The sequence below is a fragment of the Nuphar pumila genome, chromosome 4 (assembly GCF_984573655.1).
Source record: "Nuphar pumila chromosome 4, dmNupPumi1.hap1.1, whole genome shotgun sequence".
NCBI classification, from domain to species: Eukaryota; Viridiplantae; Streptophyta; class Magnoliopsida; order Nymphaeales; family Nymphaeaceae; genus Nuphar; species Nuphar pumila.
This window is the reverse complement of record NC_143252.1, coordinates 140,068,120-140,092,816: the sequence shown is the minus strand read 5'-3', so window position 1 is coordinate 140,092,816 and position 24,697 is coordinate 140,068,120. Positions and strand designations below refer to the sequence as shown.

The 24,697-nt window shown below is 39.9% G+C and overlaps 1 protein-coding gene across 3 annotated transcripts; it reads right to left on the bottom strand.

The window, feature by feature from the left end:
- Window positions 1–926: 926 nt before the first annotated feature.
- Window positions 927–8,482, bottom strand: LOC149841320 (two-component response regulator ORR21-like). 3 transcript variants are annotated; one of them, XR_016431434.1, is made up of 7 exons: window positions 7,458–8,482; window positions 5,966–6,118; window positions 5,487–5,888; window positions 5,263–5,339; window positions 3,180–4,364; window positions 1,882–2,011; window positions 927–1,289 (listed from the first exon to the last, which is right to left on the bottom strand). XR_016431434.1 is itself a non-coding variant. In XM_090003756.1 (7 exons), the coding sequence occupies exons 2-6, from the start codon at window positions 7,624–7,626 to the stop codon at window positions 3,180–3,182; spliced, it is 1,986 nt and encodes a 661-aa protein (XP_089859882.1). In that variant the 5' UTR covers window positions 7,627–7,644; window positions 8,102–8,480; the 3' UTR covers window positions 927–1,289. The 3 variants fall into 3 exon arrangements, 2 of the variants coding, with proteins under 2 accessions (XP_089859882.1, XP_089859884.1); XM_090003756.1 differs by lacking the exon at window positions 1,882–2,011 and having other exon boundaries at window positions 7,458–7,644; window positions 8,102–8,480; XM_090003758.1 differs by lacking the exons at window positions 1,882–2,011; window positions 5,966–6,118 and having other exon boundaries at window positions 5,487–5,901; window positions 7,458–7,593.
- Window positions 8,483–24,697: the final 16,215 nt, after the last annotated feature.

The window sequence follows — 24,697 nt, the reverse complement described above, 5'->3', positions numbered from 1 at the left end:
TGCCCGCTTGCCTATAATAAAAAAAGTCCCCGTTTCCAAATTGCCTTTATTTTGATCTGAGTTTTTAAATTCTGTCACATCACATCACCATCCCAAACATTCATCTAACATTAATCTCTTTCTAGGAGCCCGGTGTTGGAGAGGATAAGAGGGAGACCTGATCTGATAACCAGATTGCGGAATCGGATGGAAGGGGTACTAGAGCAGGGGCTCCCAAGTATTAATTGATCTGTGCTATAAATTTTGTAGATTCAGTCTAGTATACGTTTCAAAACAACACAAACTTTTTGATTTTTTGGGCCAGAAACCAAACTAAATTAACTAAGAGGGAATGGTCGAATTTTGGAAGGATCATACCCCCGATTGGCACCCTCTTAAGGAGTTTCTTTTTATGTAATTTGCTTTATAATTGAATTAACTGGTAGAGGTCTTCTGACTAACCCCAGCTTGCCTAACAAAAAAAAAAAGGACCAAGTCAACCCGTGGATAACACTTAAAACAGAGGATGTCATACTGCCGTGCCTCCAAGAAAGCAAGGCGTGCACCAAACTGATCCCTGAGAGTCTGAGTGTAAACACATTGAAGTGGCATCGAACACCTGTCGAAATCCAAGGCTACTCAAACGTGAGAGAACCTGATATAAAAGGGATAAAGCCCAGATCCTCGGTTTTAGAACAGATGGGGAGGGTCCATTCCTAAATCCAAGGATCTCCCTTGGATTTCAGATCCGAGGCTTGCAAACACGGCCTGCTGCGCTTCCTTCAAGATGACGGACTCCTCAAAATACAGAAATCCTTCACCCTTAAAACAAGTACCCTCCATCATCTGGCACACACGCCATCGATGGGCGGATACAGAGTCACCCTCGATGACTGTCCTTAAGAGAATCACCAGCTTTAATGTTAAGGTATAAGAGAATCGCATGAACACCATCCACAGTTGTCTTTTCTTATTCATAAACATATGTACAAAGCAACAGGCCCCAATCCAGAGAACACAAAAGGAACAAAGATGATTCTTATTTCCCATCAATACAATTCTTCAAGGCTGGCAAAGAAACAAAGGCCAGGACGGAGTGAAGGCATCATCACAAAGTTCAAATATTTATACAAGGAAAAAACCTGATTTTTCCCCATTCAAATAAGGCTAAGATGCGTGCCGGTAGCACGCACCATTCATTTTTGAAAGATAACATGATAGTGAGATCATAAAAGTCAGAGCTTCGTCTCTTTTGTCGTACGGTTTGCAACCATATCCAGAGTCCCAAAACCAGACAGCTTCTTCCTCATCTGTTGCACCAACAACTTAGTCCAGGTAGAATTTTAAAACCAAAGTACACATTAAACGGTCACATGCACAAGTAACTTTATGGTCAAGTACATATAGAGAACTAGAAGTTGGTCATTTGTCGCCATTTCAGTAAAGAACACAGCCCACTGGAGACGCACACTACCAAATCTTTGTCCCCAGAACCAATATGCACTCCAAGTTGGTCACCTTCTATATATATATATATATATATATATATATATGCTTCCCTTCTCCAATGTTTGAGCATCTCATCAATCGGACCTCATATATTTGTTTTTTATAATTTATTTAGTAATAAATATGCTTTACAATAAGACTTAACAATATATAGGCATGTTTTTCGAAATTTGAAAAATCAACAGCTCACAATGCAGTTAAAACTTTAAAATAAGCATTCTGGGCCGTTGATTTTTAGCGCTTTCAAAAATCCATCTAAACATCGAAAATTCATAATCCAAAACATGTTCACTAAATGAATGATAAAAATCCAATATGTATAGCCCGATCAATGAAGAACTCAATCGTTAGAGAAGGAACACCATTGATTATCATCGGTTGTAGATTTTGTACCTTCCCTTAGATGAACAGTCTCCCTTATATATTTATATATATAGGAAAACCCATAACAGTGGACGGGAAAAATGTCGGACGCACATCGAATAAATATTGATGAACACTTCTTGCCTAACCCCAGCATTGCCTATCAAAAAAACAGTAATGATGAACACTATAGGTTAGGATTAAGAGAAAAATGCATGCAACTATGTTTTTTAGAAATGTGCAAGATGGTTCAGAACATAAATGTTTTAGGAGCTAGTCATCACTCTATAGTCTATATAGCATTCAAAAGGTTACAAATCTCTACCCTAACAAACTTAAAAATAAAGAAGTAATTTGAAACATTAATTATCACCAGCACAAGTAATTTAGTAATTGTATGAAAACACCAAAACTACATCATACATTTCTGAAGTACCATTAATGAAAGCATCAGTCATAAAAATTAATAAAATGCTCATGGTGATGACAATTTATACATGAAACCATCAGGCCATTTTTAATATGCTAGGGGCATAATTTTGGGGCACACAAAAGCTCATACAAGCAAACAGGTTCACCACAAATCTGTACCTCTAAGAAATAAAAAAATGAGTTGGTGGTTTTGTGCATAGTCACCAACATGGGCAATTGATAATTTGTATGGAAATACACTTCTAATGTCTCCTTTATGAAATTATAAAACACCCACTGCATGATTTCCAAATTCCCATTGAAAGAGAAATTGAGCTCTCTCTCTCTCTCTCTCTCTCTCTCTCTCTCTCTCTCTCTCTCATGACATGGACAATGGCATGCGCACACATGCGTCCATGTCCATCCACATTGGGCATAGATGCATGTGAGCGCATATGCCATCATGCTCACACATGGATGCATAGATGATGGCATGCTCCCACATGCATCCGTGGATGATAGCATTCTCTCACATGCACCCATGGATGATGGCATGCTCACATATGCATTCATGTCTAACCATGTCTGATGTGGAAGGGCATGGATGCATGTGTAATCATGCTATCATCCACTCTATCCACATATGCATGTGTGTATGTGTGTGTGTGTGAGAGAGAGAGGTACAATGAGGTATATAGATGATTTACCAAGGTACAATGAGGTATATAGATGAGTGATTCAATTTACTAGAAGTATATAGATGCTATACCAAGTGCAATGAGGCTCATCAGATCTACCTATCATACCTAAACAGCAAGGTACAATGCCTACGGTACAAACAAAAATAAATAACACATCAAGCTTCCTCTTTTGTTTATCAAGAAATTAAATTGATCAGATCGAGAAAACAATGTTACCTATTTGGAGAGAACACTCATGAGATCATTTGGTGAGAAATGTTGCAGAACAGGCAAGCCAATTTTCACATTGTCCATGAAGTCTAAATTAATCTCTTGCTTAGCTACATCTTCATCGCCCAGACAAACCATACCTTGGCATAATTCACCAGTAAAGACCGAGGGAGATCCATTATCAACACCAAACCTGTTCACGATGTTAGGCCCCGTGTTCACAAACCCAAGACTCCTAGAGGCTCCTTGGTTCAACAACTCACCTCCCTTCGAGCCATACAAAACCTCACAAACATTTGGTGCAAGCCCAGCTACCTGGCTAGCAGGATTAATATTCATTACTGGGACTGAATTCTGACCTGGCCAGCTCTGCAAGACAGTGCTGCTCTCAGCCAACATGGAGCAGGTAGAAGCTGCAGATGACATACAACTTGGAAGGGGATAATGATTAACCAAACCAACATTCTTTAAGTCACTATCTAATACTTGCCCCATTCCAACTGACATGCTGCTTGGAGAAGAAAGCAAGCTGTAATCAACTATGCAATTACCATTGAAGCTTGGGTTGCCAATGTTGTGGTTGCCAGATGAAGAAACTGAGTTATTCCTACCAGGGAAACTACTTGAAGATGTAGGTGACACAAGAGATGATAGTTGCACATTAAGCACATGCCCAGATTCTAATTGCAAAGGTTGCTGCTGTTGTTGTTGATGCTGATGTAGTTGCACCAGCAGATTACTTCCATGGGAGTTTAACCCTCCAATGTTGTTAGAAGCAGCAGCTACACCAAGGGGTTGCTGCCATGTTGAATAGCCAGAAGGAATATCATCAATGGATATATTTGTTTGCACAAATTGCTTTGGCAAATCAGACTGGGACTTTATCAATGGTTGAGCAAATGCTTCAACCCTCTCAACCGGGTTGCCCTTGGATCCATGAAAGGCTGCTTGTAAAAGGGTAGGCTGGTCCACAGTTGCCATGACCAAGCTTCCAGTGTGACGACCAAGGATCTCAGCATGCAATGCAGCAAAAGTCTGGGGAGCAATTTGACCAGAAGCAGCCAATGCTTGGATACTAACATTTGCCATTGGACCCAGCTTGCCATTTGGTTCTACAGGTCCACCAAAAGAACTACAAATTGTACCTTGATTCTGGGCAACACTCAGCCTCTTTAAATAAAGCCTGAATTTCTGCACCAAAAAGTACAACCATGGTTCCATCAATATCAGTGCCAAACAGAACAATTTGTTTAATCACATGTTCATTAATTTCTTGTAGACTGATTTGGTGTGAAAGTTGACATGATTCATCTAACAGGCTGTTTTCTACTGCACTAACCAAAACTTCATGTCAACATTTAGCCAGCACTGAAAAGCCTAGAAAGAAGAATCATGGAAAGACAGCCATTGTTCTTGTTCGCTTTGTTAAATCGCTTGGAAGGTTCAACTTGCAAAACAGAAGCCATTTTCCAAGTATTAAATATCATGCCACAGATTCATGTTTAACAGTCACCTCAATTTTTCTCTGTAGTGAGCAATGCCAACTCAAACCTGCTTTAGGCATCTTACCTTCCAAGTAGATGATCGCACCATTGCATATGCAGCATATCCCTCAACAAGATCAAATTGGAAATGAGGTTTCAAAATAATCATAAAGGGACAAAACTAATAGAACTTCAAAGGATCCTATCGACTAAAATAAAAGATTCTTACTACAAGAAAAAATATATGAAAAATTGGAAAATATGAAATAACCAAAAACATAACAGAAAGCAAATGAGAGTGCAAGAGAGAGAATCCTAAAGCAAGAACATGAATTTTATAGCACCTTAGAGGATTCATCTAAAAAAATAGTTTTTGCTCTGGTATTTTGCAGTGGGATAGGCAATAGCAGATCACATGAGATTCAGGCATTTTATATAATCAAAGATACACCTAATGTCAACATATTGGTTTATGAACCAGACTTAAATCTTCATTAGATGGAAATTCGAGCACAATGTTGCAAATTCCCAAGCCTGACTATCAAAGATTCACCCATTGCTCAAAGAACAGAACATAGGAATATTATAGGTGGGAGAGCAGAAACCTGCAAATGGCTTGCAACATTTTCCCTTGTTAGACCTGGAACATTCATCAGCTCTAGGATTCTCTTGGGGACAGCTTCTGCATGTAACCAAGCAATACAGAATCAAAGAATTGAATATGGGGCAACAACAACCAGACATAATACAACTAATTACAGAATCTCAAAAACAGCCACACAAAGTTCTAGAAAGTAAAAGGAGAACAAAGATGGTATTCAAGACTCACTTTCAATTCCAAGTTGGTTCACTGCATTCACAAATTGTTGATGCAACTCTACTGACCATACCACACGAGGCTTCCTTGATGCAGAAGGATCCTCACTCTCTTGCTCACCATCATCTTCTTCTTCTTTCGATTCCTTCCTCCTTTTGTGGACCTTCCAGTTGCCATCTGAATCCTCATTAACAGATGATGCATATTCTGAGTCTTCACATATTCGTTTGTGTCTCTCATTATCCTCCAAACTACCTGATTGCTCGTGCTCTTTGTTTTCATTGCATTTCTTTCTGATAACGTGCTGCCAGATATTCTTGAGTTCTTCTATACGCACAGGCTTAATCAAATAATCGCAGGCCCCATGTTTCACTCCTCTCATCACAGCACTGGTTCTCCCATCCGCAGACATCACTAAGTACATGTCCTGAGTTAGCAAAGCAAGAATAACAGGTAGATAAAAAAATCAAAAAATAAAAAAAGTTACTTACTGAGTACAGGTAAATCCATTTCCAGCCCGACAAGTTCGAGAAGTTTAAAGCCATCCATGTCAGGCATATGAACATCGCTTATGACCACATCAAATCCTCCCTTCCTCTCCCGTAGAAGAGAGAGTGCAACTGCAGCGCAATTACATGTTGTGACTGCAAACCATAATATGTTGTCATAACCATCACAGTATGCCATTTTACAATTAAAATAATAATAACATGGAAAACTCCAACACCGAAATTGTCATATCACTGGATGCAAAAGAAAAGAAAATCAACAGAACCCAAACAGAAACCGTTACACATTAAGACTCATCAAACACGTTCTTCAACCTTTTAGGAATACAACCTACAGAAACATATTCGGTTGGGTTGTAACCCACAAAATTTTTTTATGACGAAGAAACCCTCACCAAGAACCGGGTCACTTAATGGGACCGCCTCCCTGCAGTGTAAAACTCCGGGTTGAGGACATGACCACCCAGCCTTACGTGCCCCAAAAGTGATAAAGCAACGGTGGCTCCCATGATATTATGATTAGACACAAATAAGCGAAAAGTACCAGCAGTCAGCTAGCACATAAGCAAAAAAGAAAAGAATTTTGCATAAACGTGAAAAGTTTCAACCATAATAAATGAACCAAAGGCTCGATCGATAAAAACCATCAAAGTGCTGTTAACAGGCGAAAAGCTAGATTGCATTGTGCAGTTGGCGTTACCTAGAGCCTCCTTGTGGAAAAACAATAGTACCCTCCTACCAAACACAATTTTACACAACTCCTGTGAAAAGCACAATCTTAGGCTCTTGCTAAAGACCTGCTTTGGTAAAACTTAACCAGATGAAATAGAGGTAATGAAGATTGTGTTGTCTGTGATGGTCTTTCAGGACCCAAATGGAAGTATCTGCCCATCAGTTCCCACAATCCACAACCTTTTCGATGAATTTTCCCACGAAAAGTTAGGTTTTTGTCCACATGTGGAGTACCATACTTGCAATATCATAAACGTATTAGCATCCCTGGTGTCCACGCTTTTGAAGGTTAACCAACCTTAATCATCCTACAGCACCAGGACTACACATGTGCAACACAACGAAGATGATGATGTAAACAAGTTTTTTCTATTCGTTTTCACTTTTTAGCACAAGGCACCTCGTAGTTAACTAGCCAACGCTAATCATGCAAATAAAAAGAGATTAACAACTCATAAATATAGATGGGAGATCACAACAGCGTGGATTGGTCATTTAACATTGGATCAAAAGAACCTAATAATCACACGCCAAATATATCCAAACAAGAACCCCATAAGGTATGCGACGACGGTGAACGACCAAGCCTAGGACATGAAACGGCAGATTCAGGAATCGGAAAATAAAATACAGAATACCCATCTATCTTTCAGGACGAACCTGAAACGTTGAAACCAAAACAGGAAAAGAAGCAACAGTCAAAACAGAGCTTAACGAAATTTTAAGAAGCGAAACCACTCACCTGCATACATGCATTTCTTGAGCATTCGTTCCAGTATCGTCAAACACGTTATGTCGTCGTCGACCACCAAAACCCTAAGCCCTGCCGGAAACTGATCCGGCAGCGCTTCAGTGTGGCCCGAGCCGTAACTATTGGCCGTTGGAAGACTCGAATGCTGCAACCTCTGCATGGTGGCTATCGCCGGAAGCTAAAAAAACAGAGACTTTGAACAAATCAAGGAAAGAAGAGCCGAATCAAAATCAAATCTTCCGTCTTTTGATCCTAACGAAAGGAAAACCGCTTCACCGGCAGACTCTCATTTTCATCCCCAAATCCAACACTCTCTAACCCGCTAAACATCCCTCCAAACCCTAATTTCACCTCCCGGAACCCTCAGCCAAACGTCACGCCGCGCAATCTCCCCGGACTTCAACTCGGTTCCCGAACCCGATCTCCCCATCCACAACCAAAACCAAAAAACCCCAAAACCCCCCAATTTCCACTTCCACCGACCCCCGCTCCTCCCCCTTCCGAAAACCTCCCAGATCTCGACCTCCCGACCCGCCAAAATTAACTTGAGTCAAGGACAAACCGATTCAGACGGAAGACCCGGACGAAGCAAGCAGAGAGAAAACCGGAAAAGCAAACCCGCCTTTTTAACGTACCGACGCCGTCGCTGAAACCCTCTCCGAAAACTCCGGGGCGATATCCGGCTAGATCTTCAGCACTCCACGAGGGAAAATGACACTGAACTCCTCCGGATAAAGTTCCACAGTATATCCTCGCCCCTCCCCCCACGCCCGGGACGGAACGAGCGAAACCCTAAACCCACCTCCGGCCGATTTTCGGCTAGTTCTCCGGCAAAACGACGGAAAATTCAACGATTTCCGATCAATTTTCCTCCCTGTGAAAAAGAGAAAGCAAGGAAAAAAAACTAGGGTTTCGTCACGCTTCGAACTCCGCCAACAGAAGATCCAGAGCCCTCTACGACCCACGCGTGTCTACGCGCCCTTTCCCTGCGCACAAAAAAATTGATCTCCGCCCCCGTAGATGCATGTATGCGCGCCATTAAAAAAAAAGGAGCTTATGCGAAATGACCATTCCACTCCTTCTGTTTCTCGATAAAGACCTAAATACCCCTCCCGCTCTTTCGGAGAGAAAGTTTCCTCATATGCCCCGATTTTCTCCTAAAATGACGGAGGAGTCCCCAGAGGCTGCCTTTAAGGTTTGCAACCTTGCGTGGTTGGGTATTGACGGAATTACCCTGGAATGATTTCAAGTTTCCTCGCTTTTTCTATTTTTTTGATGACCAAGGAGAACCCTCACCAATGTTGTCAGTATCGGCTTGTATCGGTCTATCGGCATAAAAATCGATACCAATTAACCTGAATCGGTTATTTTTTAATAAATGTAAAAAAAAAATACTTAAAATTAACTTTTTGATGTCATTTTAATTGTTTTAACACGTGTCGCGTTCTGATTGATAAGAAAGAAATAATTTATAATTATTTTTTAGATGATTTAAAACGATTCACTTGAGAATCGGTATTGGTTGGATTCACAAGAATTGTTGGCCAAACGATTCAGGGCCAAATGCCGATACTAAAACTCAGGATTGAAGATAGGACCACCCAGCCAGCAGCTTTAGCTTTACGTAACCCAATCGTGATAAGCAATGGCAGCCCTCAAGTTTTCTAGCGCTGGAGGCGGTTTTTTGGTCCATATACATCCAATTGATGTATATGGATGGCTGGGGTTAGCCCACATCCAGGTGAGAATGTGGAGTAATCTTAGCAATTGATTGAATGGCTAGGATTAATTAAACGCAAGATGAATCTCCTTAATTTTTTCCTGAAAGAATGTAAGATGAATCTCATCTTATGCCAGATTGGAATCTAGCGGTTCATTTTAGTGCCATCACCATGCATATTTGAAAATAACCATCGCTTTCTTTGTCGGCAGCCATTAAAATACCCCACCAGTTACACAACATGCCATTGGGTTTTGAACTTGCAACGTCAAGCGGAACCCCGGCCCGTTGGTACGTGTATTGTTGTTAGGGCTGATAAACAAAGCCGAGCTTGGGGCATAAGAGATATCCAGTAGGGTCTGCATAACCCCAGTTTGTCTTTAGAAAAATAAAAAATAAAATGACATTTGAATTATGTTTTTATTTTTATGAAAATGTGAATTTTTTACTTGAATATAAAAATGATAAGGTATCGATTTTCAAACCTTATAGAAAATTACCCACATGTCAGAATTTAAGACAACATGAGAGTTTATTCCTATAAATTCGATCACGAATTAGATCACATATGTATGGTCATGTTTGATCCTGGTTCTCTCTCCCCCGAATGGAAAGTATATACAGCCTCAACCTCACAAGAGATGCCCCCTTGGGTTTTGAACTCATGATGTCCTGTCAACTTGGAAGTCAACCCTATACTTGGAACTTTATTGCACTTTTGGAAGAGAGAAAAACTCATAGAAAAAGAAAGTTTTGCCTGTGAAAAGTTTTTTCTCTTGTTTGTGTAGCACGAGAAAAACAGAGTAAAAAAATGAGAGAAGGTGGGTGGTGGTGAGATGAGTGGTGCAGAGTGTAAAAATAAATTTATTTATTTTTGGTAGTAAACATTCTTCTAGCCTTCCCACGAACAAATGTTTTCTGTCAAAAAATGTACCTTTTAAAAAAAACTCTTAAAGTGAAAAAGTCTCTTTTGTTTGGAAGGGTCAAAAATCCATATAAATTTTTTACCCTTACAAATGAGAGAGAGTTTTTTTTTAAAAAATACATTTTTTTTATAAAAAAAAATATATTTTTCTCAATCTCATCAGGTTTCACTACCACCACCCACCATCCTTCTCCTTCTCTCTCTCAATTTTTCACTCTGTGTTTTCTCATGTACAAGCGAAAAACTTTCTTTTGAAAAACTTTTCATATCAAAAACTCTCGTAGGTAAAACTTTCTTTTTTAATGAGAGATTTCCTCTCCTCCAAACGTGCTCTTAGTGTTCTTGAGAATGAACCCTTACCCCCACATAATTGTTTTTCATCAAGTATTGACGAAACGAGGTCAACTAGCTCAGTTTAACTAGCTAGTTGTAGCCCATAAAGGCTTCTCACACCTAAATAGGTACATCACCTTAAAGCATTAAAGTTGAAGGACGTTGAAAGTTCAATACTTAAAGTGAGCATCACTCGAATCCAAAAAAAAACTATCTTCAGTTGGCTGGGAAAATTTTACACTGCATAGCACTAAGAGGAGACCGCCATGAAGGGGCACCTTTCTTTTTGTGGCTCCATTATAAAAATAAATAAAATAAAAAATAAAGAGCTAAATCTAATTAGAGATTCATATAGGTCAGATTCATGATAGAAGTTTTGCAATGGTATAAGAATATCTTTATATGTTTTGGATCACTGTTTGCTTCCCTAGAAGTAGGGATATAAGCCACTTATCGTTCATTTTTATATAGAATAGGTCCAGACCTGAGATCCACCTCGAATTCATGGTCCGCTCCACTAGAAAATTTAGATATTCTTATACCTTTGCATCGGGTAAGCTCGTGGAGTTTTGCGCTGTCAGGACAATGATAGTAAGTACCGCATGCTCCAAAGGCGAACAACAATCTTAAAAGATAAGCAAAATATCTCAGATAATCCGATAAGAATATGCTTGTCATTCCTAAAAAAATGTGGGAGCATATCCTCGTTTTATTTCTTATTCAGTTATACCCCTCCATCCTTCTAAAATGACTTATTTATCCCCTCAAATCTTTTTTCCAATGTGACTGACGTATCCGCTTGAGTTGCAATCATCTTAAACAGATGCAAGCGGGTCGAGTTCCGTCTGTTTTGGAGGCATAGCTGAAGCCTGAATCCGACATGCTCGGACTTTGACTTGGATGATGCAAATGGGTCAGAGATCAAACCCGGATCCAAACAGAATCCGACCAACGTTGTTTGATAGGAAGAAGTTCGGGTTTCGGGTGAGATGTGGTGAATACCGTGTCCAAATCAGATATGGATCTAAAATCGGACCCACTTTTCAAAATTGGGATATTGAAAGACTCCCTCAAGACATCAAATTTTAATGGATGCTAACAATCAGTGTTGTGAGAGGCTTACGCCTCAGAGGCGAGGCGCATACTCAAGGTACTGAGGCGTTGCTGTGATGCGCAAATTGCCCCTCATTAACCTCCGACCAGTTGTAACCACCGACCACCGGAGTTGCTGTGCTGCTCAGTCTTCTTCGACCACTGGACGACCCGCATATCCCACACTTCCGTATCAGCTGGGCGCGTGGTCCTTCTCCTACTGCCTCCCCTCCCACCGCTTCACTTCCATACCAGTTGTGAGAGACGTACCCCTCAGGCTCAACGCCTCGCTTCGCCTCATCGCATTTAACAACCTTGCTAACAATAATTCACATGCAAAATTAGCCAACTAGGTGAGACCTTTATTGGACCATTATATATCGATATTCTCAAATGTTATCACGTACAGATATAAAAGCTCCAAACTGGGCTGAGGCCGGATCCAGCTGGGGATTAAATTCAGATAGGTTGGGCCATTATTGACATTGAATGATACCCAACGAATATGTACATCAAGATGCACAACCCTTGGCCTAGAAGAGATAAAGTGATATGCCAAAACACTTTTCATCCCTATTTAGGCATAATCACCGGCCATCGTGACTGGGGACGTCAATGGATCGGATATATCCGGTATCTGACCAGATTTTACGAATCCAATTACTCGGATTTGGCAAATCCAAGGCAGGGATCAGGATGGGGACAGAGCATGGGCAATCCCCTCCTCCATCCCAGGGCCCCATTTTCCCCAAGTCCGCTGCCATCCCTAATTTGGTCTTAGCTTTTTTTTCATCCAAATCTGAATCCGAATCCAAGCCCGATTAACTAATATCCTATTAGTTGGGTTTCATATGGCAACGTTCTACCGGGGTTCAAAACTTCTACATCCTTAATAGTGACAAGATGACACCATGAGCATGTTATGGTGGACACCAGGGTTTGCATCTCTATAACTCGTTGCTTCTTCTCATTGGCTGTGGGGCCCACAAAGCGGAGAGCAGATCAGGTGATCCGTCAAATTACTTTAAGAAAGTGATTTGACATCTTCACCGTCCATTGCGTCGAACTTCACGATACAATTTGTGGACGGTGAGGATGCCAAATCACTTTTCTTGAAGTGATTTCGATGATCACCTGATCTGCTGTCCACCAACCGCGAGGGTTGAACAGAAAGTCGCAGCGAAGTGGCCCCACACGCCTTTTTTTTTTTTTTAACGAGCCCCCCTCTGTCCGCGTAAGAGTTAAAGAGGTTTCCCTCACGTGCGTGCATGGATCATGCCACACGTGTGTGATCCGTGGGCCCCGCGCCCGGCTGTCTCTCTTTTGGACGTGAGCGAATTAAAAATGAGCCAGGCTGATCTCGTCCTCTGGCATTTATTGGTGTGCATTTTAACCAAAAAAAAAAAGATGGGGGTATAGATGATGTGTATCTTTGTAGGGTCTGTCTCCTTCAAGGGTATCTTTCGAAGAGCAACTTGCCTGCATTAATTTTTTATCGAAATGCAGCTTGCTTTTGTCCTCAAACTTTCACTGTACCTTGTTCATTAATTGTATATTTGCACGTAGGGATTGTAAATTTAATCACTCAACTGTATATATAATTTTTTTTAAATATATATATATATATAGAGAGAGAGAGAGAGAAGATGGTACTACCCTGTTAGTTGCCTATCACCTTTTTTTGGCCTACCGCCAGCTTATTGGGCTTTCCAATGTTTTTTCATGTTTTTTTTTTAAATATCATCATACAGATGTGTTGTACATGCTTGATTTTATAGGAAACAACTCTTAAATTGTCCTATTCTCACACACAAGTCAGATTTTATAAGGTTTTAAAATCAACGTTGTAAGATTTTTATAAAAAATTCAAAGCTTAAAAAACATATTTTTCTTCAAAAAAACTTGTTCTAAGTGTCGTTTCTTAGCAATTCAACCATGTCAACACATATGCAAGGTTAGATTTAAAAAAATAACTCAAAAATGTGTGTTCACTGCACTAGGTTGGTGAAGCTACCACTTTTCATATATATATATATATATATATATATATATATATATAGAGAGAGAGAGAGAGAGAGAGAGAGAGAGTAATCATAGGGTGCTCTTGGAGCACCTACTCCTACATACTAGAAAAAATAGTTGTAGGTTGCATGCATCTTCTCAATCAGACTTTATAGATGTACTCAACATAGTTTATTTGATAGGAATCATGCTTCAAATGATGTTTTTTTTACATAAAATAAGATCTTTTAAGTCACGAGATTTTGATACATTATAAGCATTTTTTAAAGGTCTTAAAAAACCTAAAAGTATGCTATAATCACATGATCCAAAACTTGTTTTCTACTAAATAATGCCTGTAGATCATATCTATAGGCCTGATCAATAAAAAAAAATTAAGAAATTTTAAAAATCTAAAGCTTCTATTAGGTGAGAGTAGGTGTTTTCTACTAAATAATGCTTGATAATTGGTTACTACTTAATAGCTTATAAGAATTCAATTTGGTTGCTAGGTATGGCTTCGGATGCAAGAGGTTGCGAGTTCTTTTTTTAAATATATCAGAAAACAAGAGATTGTGCAAAATATCTTATGATGAATATTCTTTGAAAAAATAAAATTTTTCTTCAACTGAGCCAGCTTGAGCTCGAGTCATGATCAGGGCCGGCTGGCCTCTTTGATATTTAAGGCCACCGCCTAGGGCCTCAAATGAAAAAAAAAATATAACGCTTATATTTCACATGCAGAGGGCCTCGAATGAAAAAAAAATTATGAAGAAATTTGGGCCTCCAATGAAATATGCCTAGGGCCTCAACTTCTCTTGAACGCCCCTGGTCATGATCATAATGAATCAACTTGAGGTCGAGTCAAGCTTAGTTATAGGGTGAGCTTAGCCTAGTGCTCGAGCACACATTATCAAGGCAAGCTCAGCTTGTTTACTAGCCATAACTGTGTATATCCTTGCGATTTGTTATCACATAATATGATTTGGGGATTTTTGGGGGTTTGCTCAAAAAATGTCCTTCTCAACTTCCCAAATAGTATGATCAGCTAAAAGTAGAGTTTACATATATTAAGAATTATAACACAAATATACGGATGTTTTGGAGTTGGATATCTGACCAAATTCAGATCCATTTAGGCAGATTCAATTCCATTGATAATTGGATCCGGATATTATATAGAGTATAGTAAGAAATCCCAAATCCAAATCCCACAGACATCTGAATTTGAATATGTAAATTCTATACTCGATTAAGTATTCAAGCTACTCGGATATAGATTAAATTTTAGCTTTTCCATTCTGAATCTGAATCTGACTCTGAAAAAAAGGAACCCCGAAACAAGGCCATAGCCAATGTGGCACTTCTAGGCCCGTAGCCGCGACCGTGATCTCGCCTCGTTATCAAAAAGAAAAAAGAAACCACCAATGTTGTCTAAAAAAAAAAAACCTAATTAACCCCTAGGATAAAGCATATTTGTGGTCATTGAGCTGACATGACTGAACTTGGACAGAACATGAGCAACATTGCATTGTGTTTTGTACGCCTTCCAACCAACATAAGAGGGTTTATGCATAAATGCCCTTGACCTAGAACTTAATGTTCAATCAAATAACAATTCATATAGTCTAAAATCACGTTATATTAGTGGTTGTCAATTGATAATCTAATCAACACCACACTAGAGACAACGAAAGAAAGAGAAATGAAAGGTGAATTAATGCTCATGAGATTCATGAGAGTGATATATATATATATATATATATATATATATATATATATAGAGAGAGAGAGAGAGAGAGAGAGGGCAACTTAAATATTGCGTCATGTTCTTAAGAAATTTAACGAGGGAACTAAGAAAAGACCTAATAAATAGCAAATAGACAATGGCATGTGATAGGAGATTACAAATCGCTTATATAAATTTCAACTTGAATACTGCTTTGGATTTTTAGGAGAGAGGTCAAGTATGGGAGGTACTCATGAAGTGGGAGAGATGCTGAACTAATTGAAGTTAGGGATGGCAGTGGACCGGGGTAGAGGGGGGGGGACAAGGTCTTCATTGGAGTTTTAGGAGATCTAGAGGTCAAGTATGGGAGGTATTCATCAAGTGAGAGATGCTGAACTAATTGAAGTTAGGGACGGCAGTGGACCAGGGTGGATGCGGGAGACAAGGTCTTCACCCCCCCCCTTTCTCAAAATTCTACCCCGTCTTAAAATTCTGCTCTCCATCTCAGCCTTCATCCCTGCACGGGTTTCGATTTTAACATCCATCCTTGCCTTCATCTCCGTTTCATGTCCTCCATCCCCGGTCGACTGCTATTCCTAAAAGGTATTTTAGTTATTTTACTAATGGAGATTGAAGACGGGTTGGGGGTGGGAGTGGTGCGTACGTCCATCTCCACCTCCATCCTCACATCGGTTTTTGATTTTAACCTCCATACCCACCTTCATCCCCATTTCATGTCATCCATCCCGGGACCAAATGGTGCGAGGCCCCGTTTTCCCCGGACCACAGTCATTCCTAATTGAAGTCGGTTGAAAACCACCCCTGGAATTAGAGACCTAGCCCCACGGACCACCCCTCCCCCCCAATGGAGTTGCCTTGCTTAAAAAAAAAAAACTGTTCTGGTAGCGTAAACCCACGCCCTCAAGGAGTCGCCTTAAAAAAAAAAACTGTTCAATAAGTCATCTAGAACAAATCTTTGGTATATCTGGGAAGAAGGTGGATAACGTGGCACTGTACCCGAAGATTCCTATGTTCAAATTTGTGCACTACTGCTATAGAGGGCAAAGAGATCCTGCTCTGTTGTTCTAATGCGCTTACAATAGGTTGTGTTGGGAAAGATTGTACATCTTTCATGTATATATGGAATGGAAATAGAGGTAGGGGCCTATCACCAACGGGGGCTTCGCTTGTCTTGAAGGGAGCAGTTAGTGGGTCGTTGCAGGTTCAAAAAATCCAATGGTATAGTTGTATTGATTGGTAGGGGTCTGCCTAACCCCAGCTAGACTTTTTAAAAAAGAAAAAGGTAGGGGCCTATCCCCAGCTTTTCCTTATGAAAAATAAAAAGTACACAAAATTCATAGTTATTTTCTATCATTTTTGCATGCATGTTGCCTTCCCGTACAATATTTTTAGAAGATATATATTTACCAGTTTGAATGATCTCCCGATCAATCGTATTCACAGGCACCACCATCAATTACCATGATTCAATTATATATTAGGATGGTCCAATTACCAGACTCTCTCTCTCTCTCTCTCTCGAAGCAGGTTATTTACCAAGATCTGGTTGTTAATTTTGGTACTCTATTCTTTACTGAATCTGCGTAATAAGATCCAGGTTCAACCATCGACTCAAATCTGAATCGTTGGCATCTGTCTCTCTCTCTCTCATCATCCAAATCTTCCCTTCTCTGTCACTGTATTTGCAGTTTGCATATACCAACGGGGCCTCCGCTTGTCTGGTAGGAGCAGCTAGTGCACGTCACCTTCTGTTGGGACGGTGCAGATTCATAACCCAATGGTATAGTTGTATAACTGGTAGGGGTCTGCCTAACTCTTGCTTGCCTTTCAAAAAAAAGAACTTGAGTGTCGGTGACCCCACTCTGGTTTTTCCTTGCAGAGGGCAGGCCCATTAAGTAACCCCAACTTGTCAGATTTGAATGCAAAAATCCAAACTGAATCTAGATCTGGTTGTTAATTGGATGCTCTATTCTTTACTGAATCCGCGTAAAAAGATGTAGATTCACTACCCAAATCCGAATCGTCGGCATCTCTCTCTCATCATCCAAATCTTCCCTTCTATGTCACTGTATTTGCAGTTTGCATATACCAACGGGGCTCTGGTTGTCTGGTAGGAGCAGCTAGTGCTAGTCATCTTCTGTTGGGACCGTGCAGGTTCAAAACCCAATGGTATAGTTGTATAACTGGGTAGGGGGTCTGCCTAACACCAGCTGGACTTTCGAAAAAAAAAGAACTTGGGTGTCGGTGACCCCACCCTGGTTTTTACTTGCATAGGGCAGGCCCATTAAATGACCCAATTCTCAGAGAAAAAATAAATGTTTAGTGATGAATGTCCCTTTGTGTTGCAGGGGGAAAACACCCCTATGTTTTACCAAAGGGGGCTCCTCTTGTTTGGTAGGAGCTGTTAGTGCACGTCACCTTGTGTTGGGACCTTGCAAGTTCCCAATGGTATGATTTATATCAACTGGTGGGGGTCTGCCTAACCCCGGCTTGCCAATAAAAAATAACCATAGGTGCAAGCTTTGTCACAAAATCTAACCACACAGATGTGTTGAGAAAAGATTTCTTCGCTAACAATCGGATCTGGAAAAATGTCTCTCGGATCCAAAGAATATGATTTTTTTAAGTGTCAAAGTTTTGGTACATTGTGGACCCTTGATTTTTTAAAGTCTTTAAAAACCTACTTACATGTTATAATTACATGATCCAATCTTTTTTTTCTAATTAAACAGATCATGTAGATCACATTTGTAAAGTCTGTTAAAAAAAGAAAAAAAAGGAGGTGACTAATATGTTTGGTGAAACTCAGATTTGGTACGCCCCTTATAGTCAGTACTTTGAAGAAGCAAAAACAACAGCGCCCTCATCTAGTAAAGCATATATAGAGTAGCTCTTTTTCATAGTAATCGCGCCCTAGATGAGGCGAATTGCTTTGGCGCTACCCTCGACTTCTAGCCAGTGCTATACCGTGGTTTAAATTAGGGGTGTCAACGGGCCTTGTTTACCCGAACCGAACCCTATAAAGTCAGGGTATGGTGATAAATAACAAGACCCGATTAAGACACGGGTCTAGATTCAAAGGTCCGATTAATACATGGACCCGGGTATAGTTTATGAAATTTTATAACAGACCTGACCCCAACCCAAGTTCTAATTAAGACTTGTAATTTTTCAATGGAAAAATGATAAAAAAATATGGTTTTACCATGTATGGTCTGGGTTTGGTTCATGTCATTCTTATCGGGTTCGGGTATGATTTTTCTTATAGTAGACTCGATTAGACCTGGGTCAGGTCCCGATACCATACTCAAAAATCTGGTCCAAGTCTGGTTTCACCTGGGTCTGAACCAAACCCGACCTGTTGATACCCCTAGTCTAAATGAGTGTTAGGTTCACCAGTCCTTCCTCTTCCGAATAGAATCTTTGACTCACTGTGGCATAATCACTAGATTAGTCATAGGTATAATCCCAATGAAAATCCAAAGCGATACTTGATAGTGAATTAGGAAACATTGTTTGAGGTTCATATTACCGACTCCAAGATGGTATTTGAATTACAATGTGGGAGGCCTTCTTTGTCTCTTTTAAGAAAGTCATGAGGCAAGGGGGACCTCAAGGGTTTTACCAGCTAGCCAGTAATGAGCTTTTTCAATTGGATTATCTTAAAAAAAAAAAAAAAGTAAAGCTAGAGAAAATTCTCAATTAAGAGAAATTCTCACCACCACACCTAAACACTTCAGGTAGTCGCCCCAGGCGGCTTGACGGGCAGTCTAGGTTCAAATCCCATGGTCATCACCCCCTGCATAATTCGAAACTTGGCGACTACCTGAGGCAGAGGAGTAAGCAAGTTTTTTTTTTATATGCAGGGGGTGATGACCATGGGATTTGAACCTAGACTGCCCGTCAAGCGGCCTAAGCCCAACCCCACAGCCGCAAATCCCTTGGGTCTCTTAGGAGTAAACAATTTACAGACACTTGCCCATGTAAGGATTTTTTTGTTTGATAGCCAAAATGGGGACAACCCCAAATGGGATCTCAAGTGAAAAATAGTGGCAGGACTACCTTACCAACTGCTCAACTTGGCTCCCCCAATTTTGTTCAAATTTCTGTTAGTAAGGGTGGGCATCGGGTCGGGTACCTCACTAGTTTGGGCTGCCATGTGCAGCACAAGTCTGATAACAGTTGGGCTCTACTTCACCCAACTAGTAAACTGGCAAGGCCAAAACAATATTTCAATAGAGCCCGTACAGTATACAAGTTGTGCTTAAAGGGTTCGACTAGACCCACCTAGGCCTTAGCCTGATAAGACCAAGGTCCAACCCGAATCAAACAAGAGCCATTCTGGGCTTTGGCGAGCCTGAGTCTGGGTTGGGCCTGTCGGGCCCTAATGGGCCTTGGCCAGAGTCTGACCTGGCTAGACTCATGCCTGTGAATGGATCATTAAACTAGGGATGCAAACGGGTCGGATCTAGAACAACAGCTAAATACATGATGGAGTTGGAGCAGCCAAAAATTACAAAACCTCCATCCTAAATCTGACCCATTTGCATCCCTACCTCGAACTGTGGGCCCCACTCTAGGGTATAGTTATGTTACAGGGTGCATGTGAAGTAGGGCTCATTGACTACCGACCTCTTGTGTTTGTCACCCTGTCTTACGGAAGAAGCCCCACACAATTTGGTTCTTTTAGCCGGCAAGAACCTTCCAAAGCATGTGAACCTGAAGACTTTGGCGATAAACCCTAGCTCTAAGTAAATAACTGATCTAAAGAAACAGCCAAACTTAAAAAACTACTATTTGTACTCTTATCCTTTCCTCAATGCTTAAAAACACTTAATTGACTAAGAAAGCAAGACAAACTTCTTGATTATATTAGAAAAAAAAAAACATTTTCTTCCTAGGTTTACCTTGTAGAGGGCGGCGCCGCGGCGGGCCCATTAAATGACCTGGTTCTCGGTGAGGATTCCTTGTCATCCAAAAGAAAAGAAAAGAAAAGAAAGAGAGCCTTCTCCCCTCGATTGATAAAACAAAAAATCCAAAGTACGATAGGTCTTTGATCCTGGGGAGCAATTTCTCCTTTTTAATCGGTCCAAATCAGTTTATTATGAAGTCAGGGTCGTTTCTTCAACATCAGATATCAAACCAAATTTCTCCTAATTAATGATTGAGAAGCCTTTCTTTTTCCCAATTAAGATGTATTTTAGAAGATCAATCTGTGATAATCCCAAGCTTTTAATCTTACTCTTCTGTTTTCAACACATTGATTTCCATGTAGATTTTCTTGGATTGCTTTCTGGAAAAGAGTGACCTTAAAAAATGACTCTTTTAAACTCTAATGGTTTCTAACTACGGTGCTAATGGATCAGGTTTGTTGGGGACCTAAAAAACAAATCCGACCACTTGTTTTTTATGTGGATATCAAAGCAGAATCTATGTGTATCTTGCTAGATCAGATTCAGCTTATCTGATCAGATTATTTTTCAGATCTGGACTGACTGGGATTTGAGATTTTCTGATGGATCTTTGTTGAGATTCCTGATCAAATTTTGATCTTTTTATGCTTTTTACACATAAAATACATGTTTTCGGCCTTTTATTGGATTCAAAATTACCATACAACAACAACAACAACTACGCCTTCATCCCAAAACAATTGGGGTCGGCGATATGAACCAAAAAAGAAAATCATTCTGGGTCTTCCACATGAATTCTTCTCCTCCAATCATTTCTATCCAATGCCATGTCCTCAGTGAGGTTCAAAGCATTCATATCCTTTCCTATCACCTCCATCCATGTCTTCCTAGGCCTACCCCGACCTCTTTTAACTAATATATTTTCCCATTTCTCCATCCTTCTAACTGAAGCATCATTATGCCTTCGCCGAATATGTCCAATCCACCGTAAACGAGTCTCTCTCATCTTATTTTCAATGGGTGCAACGCCTACCTTCTTACGTATCTCCTTGTTCTGAATCTTATCTTTTATTGTATTTCCACACGCAACTGTACATGATCGAATCTTTACAATTCATCTTCGGGTTTACACAAAAATTTGGATCCACATTAATTTGGATCAACCATGATCTGGCCTATACATGATACGTTTGTACATGTCCTAAATCAAGGTCATTTGGACAAATACGTAAATCGGTTTCTATATTATCATCTTTAACCTATGTCACAAGAATACGCCAACTTAAACTCGTATCATGTCCCCTTGTATACTTCTCTGCCTGCGAAATTACATAAGAATACCGTGTCCTTCTAGTTGTGTCAATGTGACGTAGCCTTAATTGTTATGGGTATCAATTGGAAGTACGATTGTAGAAGTCAAGAGTCTTGAGATTTTCCACAAATTGCATACACCAATGAAGATCAGGACACATTTTGTTATTGCACAAATTGGTTTTGAATATACACTACAAGAAAAATGTGGATTAGCGACAAACATTTGCGATGAATTTTTTTTGTCGCAAATGTGCGACGGATTAGCGAGCGAAAATTATTCGTCGCTAACATTCAAAATATTTGCAAAATTAGCAATGGAAATATCTCCCTCGTAATTTTGTCGCTAATGAGCAACGAATTAGCGACAACATTTTTTCATCGCCAAACACTACAAGAAAAAATGTTAATTAGCGACAGAATTAGCGAAAAAATTATTCCGTAGCTAATCTGTCACTAATTAGCAAGAGAATTTTTTTCGTCTCTAATTAGCGACAAAAAAATTTCCTCGCTAATCCCTCGCTAATTTTTTATTTAAACTGTCCCATCTGAAGCACAAAACTTTTCCTCTCTCCTCGTTCGAAATTTTTCGATTTAAACCATCTCCCACCACTCCCCCTGTGAGGTCCTCCGCTCCTTCAAGGAGCTCCGTCGGCTCTGCATTGAGCTCCCCGACGGCAAGCTCAGCGTCGACGGTGGCACCCTCCTCAAGTGGCAGGCCGAGTTCGGGAGCTCACTCGAGAGTTGTGCCATCCTCGTTGCCCCCTCCTTCCGTCGGTGGCCCGCTGCTGGCTACAATCTCCCCATCGATCTCGCCATTGAAGTAGAGAGGGACCCCAATTGCGACCCTGAGGACCAAGGAGGCATCCCAGAGTCATTTTACATGAACGACGGACAGAAGCTATGCATCGTCTGGACGATCACCTCGCTGATCGCCGCCTCCGCCGGAGAGCATGCCGGTTCTGTGCAAAAGACCTCGCAGTGGCGGGCCGGGCAGCTCGAGTGCAATGCATGTGTGGTGCGGTACAAGTCTAGCCTATTGTTGTCGGAATACCGCCCGGCAGAGAGCAATTTTTTTAAATTTTTTTTTTTAAAATTTAGCGATGGATTAACGATGGATTTTATCCGTTGCTAATTTAAAATAGCGACGGACTCGCGGCGGATAATATTCGTTGCTAATTTAAAATAACGATGTACTTGCGACAGATCATGTCCGTCGTTAATCTGTCGCAAATTAACGACGGATGTAGCAATGGATAAGTTCTATCACTAATTAGTGACTAGGATTATGCGACAGACGCTATCTATCGTTAATCCATCGCTAAATTGTTTAGCGACGGATAGTGTCCGTCGCTAATCCATATTTTTCTTGTAGTGATATTCGTTTAGATTCTACCTAATCTAATTTGTCAACTAAAGCGTCAAAGTTCAGACTAGCAATTACCAAGTATATCCCTATCTAACAAATATCGATGATATGTTGAAAATATGGTGATTTTATCGTGATATTTTCAAATGATGATATAGTCCCCAATAAGTAATGGTATTTTTAAAATATTACTTTTTCATAATATTGACTCAATAAACACCTTTTCAATTTCTTGTTTTAAATTATTATAGTTTTGATTTCTTATATATGCAAATATTTTTTCCTAAGCTTCCCAAAAAGAACTTTCTTAATTGATTGCAAATTTTCCTTAAAAAAAGTTTCTTAATTTTATTTTTCGTGTTCACATGTGGGCTATAGGGCTGACTTGGAGTGCAAAATGCTAATATATATATATATATATATATATATATATATATATATATATATATATATATATATATATATATAGAGAGAGAGAGAGAGAGAGAGAGAGAGAGAGATGAGTAGGTGTGAAATTGGTACTGCTAAATGATACATGTTAAATGGGTTTTTTTGCTATTCTGATATTTTTTTCGCAGTTCGGACCCCATAAATATGTTGGGCATGGTTGATTTACGAGAAATCCACACCTAGATCATGTGTTTTCAATGAAAAAAATTATGATTGGAGCGTTACAAAGATTTTGTATGGTTGATTTTTCAAACCTTATGAAAACTACCCATGTGTTCGAACCGAAACACTTCAAGAGCTAATCCCTATAAAATCAGATACATAGATCACATCTTTATGGTCAAAATTTAAAAATAAAATATAAAAACCCTGAAAAACTCATTTATCCCATATCATTTAGCACCTACCTATTAATTTATATGGGTTAATATTTGATGTATTTGAAGGCACCAAATTATATGAGCTAAAAATCATAGGTTCAAGCTTTATCAACACAATCTTACCATATAGACGTCTTTCCAGTGCGCACGGTTTGGTTGGCGATCACTCCTCGGATGCGAGCAAGAAAAAAAGGTGAGTTTCCTTTTCTTCCATTTCGAGATATATTAAATTCTTGAATGGAGATGGAGCATCAATTCTATGATCGAGAATATAACAAAGAAAAAGTGGGGTGAAAAGGGAGTCACTTGCAGTTCAATCTTTTCTCATATATTATGGAAATACCCATAAAACCAAACATGGAATTGTATTCCGCTATATGCTCTTTATGATGCCCATCGCTAGTGGCACAGGTGTCGAGCGATCGTGTACCACTTGTTGGAGGTTGTCCTCCATTATGTGCATGGCTTTGACTTGTTGCCCTACAACCTTAGCTAGGTTGGTTAGGGTATCCATGATGGTGTTGCATCTTCCTTGCCACGTCATCTCAGGATCATGCAAGAAAGTACTTTTATAAGTGAGGTTGGTTTTTATCTTGGTATCGCGTATTCAATAAAATTGATTCACACCAGTAAGAAGCAAAAATTAGATATATTACTATGCTTTTTTTTTGGGTTGGTTCTCAACAACACACAAAAACAACACCAAAAAGTACCCAACAATGTTGGTAAACACTTGTAACCTATCCCACCATAAAATCTAGAAGTTGCTAACTCCTACAAAGTTGGATGTATCTGCATCCTATGGGCAACTGGTGTAATACCCACAAAATTTTGAGGCATTTTCATGAATTTTATATTTTGCTTTATTGAATAGTAAATCCAAAATTTTGAATTTAGGTAGGCACTGTGCTAGAGGGTTTGTAGAAATTAGAAAAAAAACATTAAATGTGAAAAAATATCCTACACGCTCAAGGGTCTCATCGACCC